The sequence below is a fragment of the Brassica napus genome, chromosome A5 (genome assembly GCF_020379485.1).
Source record: "Brassica napus cultivar Da-Ae chromosome A5, Da-Ae, whole genome shotgun sequence".
Taxonomy (NCBI): Eukaryota; Viridiplantae; Streptophyta; class Magnoliopsida; order Brassicales; family Brassicaceae; genus Brassica; species Brassica napus.
In genome coordinates, this window is record NC_063438.1 from 1,490,952 (window position 1) to 1,496,470 (window position 5,519).

The 5,519-nt window shown below is 33.3% G+C and overlaps 1 protein-coding gene across 1 annotated transcript; it reads left to right on the plus strand.

The window, feature by feature from the left end:
- The first annotated feature begins 510 nt into the window (after positions 1-510).
- Positions 511-1,781, plus strand: LOC106454510 (protein MIZU-KUSSEI 1). Its single transcript, XM_013896629.3, has one exon. It carries the CDS (start codon positions 629-631, stop codon positions 1,508-1,510), a length of 882 nt encoding a protein of 293 aa, XP_013752083.2. The 5' UTR covers positions 511-628; the 3' UTR covers positions 1,511-1,781.
- The last annotated feature ends 3,738 nt before the right edge of the window (positions 1,782-5,519 follow it).

Genomic DNA, 5,519 nt, shown 5'->3' on the forward strand with positions numbered 1-5,519 from the left:
CATCATGATCCTAATGAACGGTTAGAATTAACGGTTGGAGGTAAGACTTTGATGATAGTGAAATGAAATCTCTGTATGTACATTTGTAGAAACTAATTATCTTGTTATTATAAATCCAAGTAGCAAACTACAAAGTCGTAATTGAATGAATCATGCGTAAAGGGAAAAAGTATATACTGGTATATACACCTTAATTATTTTAAGATTCAAGTGTGTGTATTTATATCAATACAAAATACACAAAATAATTTAGATGAAAAAAAAAAAAAAATTCAGTCACATACGAGTATCGATGCGTATTGATATAAACAAGTAATAGATTAGTAGATAAAAAAAAGCAATAAATTAGTAGTGTTCTCTGATAACTTCAAACCCAATAAAAAAAAGCAACAACATATAATTTTATTGGCGGCCTTTCAAATGATAGGTAATAAATAACAAAATCACACCATATATGCTTTATTAAAAAAATCATGTAAAATGTGTATAAATACACATACAAAACGGCCACACCTCTTCGAACACTCATAATCACTTTGGTCGGCCGCTTTCTTCCTTTCTCCTCCCTCAAATATATAAACATCTCTTTTCTCTCCTAAGTTCAACATCGAAACATATCATAAAAAGAATGTTGCAGTACCAAGAACTCGCTCTTCAAAGAAGCTTCAGCTGCAACACAAGAAAGATCAATCCAGAGACCTCTCCGGCGCGTAGCTTCCACTCCCGTTCTCCTTCCTCCTCCTCCTTGATCCCAACCATCCCTGAGCATGACCTCTTCCTCGTACCTTGTCATAGATGCTCCACCTCCTCATCCTCCACGACTTCTTCTACTTCCTCTAAAATTGTCGTGAAAGTCAACTTGAAACTTTCTTCCTTCTTACGTTCTCTCGTCAACCTCGTTAACCTACCCGTTTGCAACTTCATCTCTCTTCCTTCTCCGCCGTCTTCTTCTAACCAACTCATCTCACTCGTCACCGGTAGATCATCCTCCTCCCTCGGGAGAAGAGTCACGGGGACTTTGTACGGACAGAGAAGAGGCCACGTCACGTTTTCAGTCCAGTACGGTCCGAGAACCGACCCAGTGTTGCTCTTGGACCTAGCCATGTCAACGGCATCTCTAGTCAAAGAGATGTCGTCGGGGCTCGTAAGGATCGCGCTGGAGTGCGAGAAACGTCACCGTTCCGGGACTAAGCTTTTCCACGAGCCTAAGTGGACTATGTATTGCAACGGGAGGAAGTGCGGTGCCGCGGTGTCCCGTGGCGGAGCGTGTAATGACTCGGACTGGCGCGTGTTGAAAACGGTATCGAGTGTCACGGTTGGAGCGGGAGTTATACCAACGGCGAAGAGTATTGATGACGTGGCCGGTGGTGGAACGGAGCTTGGAGAGTTGTTGTATATGAGAGGTAGGTTTGAACGAGTCGTGGGGAGCCGTGACTCGGAGGCGTTTTACATGATGAACCCTGACAAAAACGGAGGTCCTGAACTCAGTATTTTTCTTCTTAGAATATGAAGAAAAAAATGTTTTTCTTAAGAGAGAGTTATTTGACTTTTTAAAATATTTGAAAATGTCTTAATTAATGTGTTATTATATAGTGAATGATTACAATGTTGTGTCATGAAATATATGTAAACGATAGTGAGAAGGCCGATGAGGTATGCTAGGTTTTTTTCTTAATGTTATGAGGTGTGGTGTTTTTGTTGTTGTTTTTACAACAATTTTTATATTTTTGGTTTTTGTTAAATAAGAAGAAATGATGGATGTGATAATTAAATATAGTATGTGGTTGCTTTATACGAAAGGCATGGAGATCCCCACATGGTCCGACATGATTCATGCCAAAATCAAGATTCTTGTTGTCTTTGTTATAAGCTACTTTAAAAATTGAGCTAGAAGGTGAATTCGCTTTTACGTGTAAGGAAACGCTGCGAGTAATTTTTCTTTAAACTAAACAATACTATGTTTTATAGAAAGTGGGCTTGCTTTTGAGTTGTAACGTGTAATAGTCAATTCGTAACCAAACAACTCTCATATTTGATTCAAGATATAATACCATCAAGTTAACGAGTTACACTTGTATGTATAAATAAAATAAACCATAGTGAAGTTTTCACTTTTTCATGGATATGTATAACATTGAAATAAAATATCAGAAAATAGTGAGTAAACAAATAATTAGTAACATATATAGATACATGAGAACTTTAATTTACTAACATATGCATGTAAATGAACAACTACTTAATCAGTTGTAACTGTATCATTTTTTGCAGTATTTAGGGATTCCAAATGACAAAATATATATGATCTGACTTCTGAGTGAAAATATGAATATGGATTGAAAATCATAACTTCTAAAAATTGGCTTGTGATAAGTTCTAAAAATATGGGAACAAATATATGGAAATGAAAAATAGAGGGATGGTTATGAAAAAAGGCTGGTGTGTTTGGCTTTAGTGTGGACAAAACTCATCAACAGCAGCAAAGCCAAGAGTCACCTTTTAGGAAATTTCCATTCACTTGATTTTGGGACCACGTTAATACATATAGAACTCTGCATGCGTACCCTAACATATGATTATAGAACACATGTTATTAACATTTTTACAAGTACATATGGTCCAATACGTATACGCGTCGCACCTGGGATTAGATGAATGAGATCATATAGAGACAGAAAAATAGAGGATGCAGTAATGATTCAGATTATAAAAAAAGGAAGCAAGTTTCCAAAAGAAATTGTGAAGGAAATGCATGTGATATTGATAGTTTCGTGAGTTAACTACAAAAACTTCAATATCATCCGAAACATGCATGTGTGTTAACCTAAACACATTCAGTATCCTTGTTAAAAATGCATGTGCTAACTTTCTTGAATAATAGCAGTTCAATTTCAAACCATTCTCTTCAATTTCCAAAAATAATAAAGACTCTTTGCTTCTTCATGGACTGATTCAAAGATCTTGCTATAATCAAAAGCTTGTCGTTCTGACTTCTACTATGCATGCATATACCTTGGGTTGACCCAAACAAACTAATCAATAATGTCTCCAAAAATGAGAAATGTAACAACGAGTCTAATAGGCAAATGCCTAGCCATTAAATGAATTTGTGTTGGATAAAAATTTAAAAGTTAGTATCGATTAACATTATCTCGTACTTAAATTTGGTAACGGACGGCAAAATATTATCGTAAGATATGTGGCGCTGACTGTAGCTAGTGCTTTACATTTGTTGTATTATTGATTAAGCTTGCATTGACTGATCACAAATACACAATGATGCTATGAAGTATGATATTGGACATGAAAACTATATCAAGTATGCATTATATAATATTGAGCGGAGCAATGCACTTTTTTGGTTGGCAAATCTGATTTTTGCTACCACGGCATGTGTATACATTGTTTATGATTATCAGTGTTTACAATTAAAATAAACTTATGTCAAAACTGTTTTTATTATATTTATAATTTACGCTTGTCAGTTATATACGTTGATTACTGTTTGTTAAAAAATAAAGCTACTACTAACATGTATATCCTATGTAAAAAGAGAAATCACTTTGGACTAGCTTAATTAGCTCAAAAAAGGCGAGGGTAGATTTCGACTAATGTTAAACTACTAATCTTTAAGCCTAAAACTCGTTTGGGTTGAACTTAAGTTATTAAATCCGTAAACTGACCTACCTTTCTTTTCAAAAATGATAAAGTATAATTAGGATAGCCTCAAACGGTGCCTCAAGAGTCAAGTCCAACCATATACATGAATAGCTGATAGATGAATAAATCTTATTAGTAACATGCCTCTGGTCACATAGATCAATCATCACTCAACACCCCTCCATATTATATATTATCTAATAATATTTTGTTATATCGTATAAATTTTCTGATACGGTTCGTATTTTGGCAACTTAAGATTATTTGGCCAAATTGATTAAATTATTCTTATCTCATTTGTTTTCTGGTTATATACTATTTAAAAAAATTATATTAAGTTAATTAACATTCTGTGAAACCTCAACTTTTATTCCTATAATGATATTTACATATTTAGCAAAATAAATAAGTGTAAAATAAACATCGATTAATTCATTTGATTTTATATGTCAAGTGGTCTTATTATATATCATTACAGGTTAGAATAAACCAAACACACAGATCTTGAAATCATAACGCTACCGAACAATTTTAAGCCAGCAAAAACAAAAACGCTACCGAACAAAATGACACTTTCTCTTTACACAATTGATCAACATCCTCTCTATGATTGGTGTTACATAATATTGTATATTCGTATAAATACACGTCCACGTATTTGCACAGCTTACTTATAGTATTATAAGCAAAAGAAAACATTATCCTTAATTAGGGTCTGAGTCAAACGAAAATATACGTAAAAGATATTTCTATGCATGAGATATTTTCATGAGATATTTTGTATGAGATATATAACCAGCTCGAGAATAAAAATCTTGTTGGATCTTAGACCGACAAAAGCAGTGATTTTTTCACCTTAATAATACAGTACCTACTTAACAAATCGTAATGCCCGTAACTATAATTATTGATGTAAAAGAGATTGATCTTCGGTCCATCAACTATGATATATAAATAATCAGTGTGTTTCTGAAAGTACTCATATCCAACCAAAATGCAACATGATGACAAACAATTATGTTAGTTAAAATTAAACACGTGTATTAACTGTTAAGCTGAGCATAATGAATATCTTCAAAGCTGTAATACAGTTATATATGATCATTACTCAATTACATAAATTAAATATGGTAATATCACATTATTCACATAAGGATAGCTGCACTGATCACGTTGCAACTTACTCACATAAGGGTAGCTGCCATGGGCTAGTTACATTTCCTTATGGATATGAATTGCTTATGAAGTAATCCATTTAATCACCATAATTTGTAGGTAGGGTCACGTATTTGTATGGATGCCAAATGACTTAATTCACCATGTTGAAATTTGTATAAATTGTAAATGAAGCGAATTAGCTTTCAAGTAAATCAATATAAATATAATTCAGATATTAGTTAAGCATGATATATATATATATATTTAATGGTAATAATAATATAGAATACTTTAGTCGGTATATTTGATTGTATATAAAACAAATTTATATACCTTTTACTTATCTCTTAAATATGATAAAAGAATGCTTACAGTTACAACACATAAAAGTGAACTCATGTACTCAATTGATCTAGCTCATTAAAATTATTCAACTGTAAGAAAAAAACATATCTCAAACTCATCAAATAAACTTTAATAAAGTCAGACTAATCAATCACTCCATGAACTAGTTTTGAGTTTTGACACTCCATCTGACCGACATACTGTACGTGGGCCGTCGAGATTATTTTGAATTTATAAATGGGTTTTAACTCAAAAACCGAATTCGAATAAGCCCAAACATAAATCAACAAAGCCCATTTGAGGCCCATATTCAATAACTAAAGACACATCACGGCTAAAAACCTCAGAAAACCCCT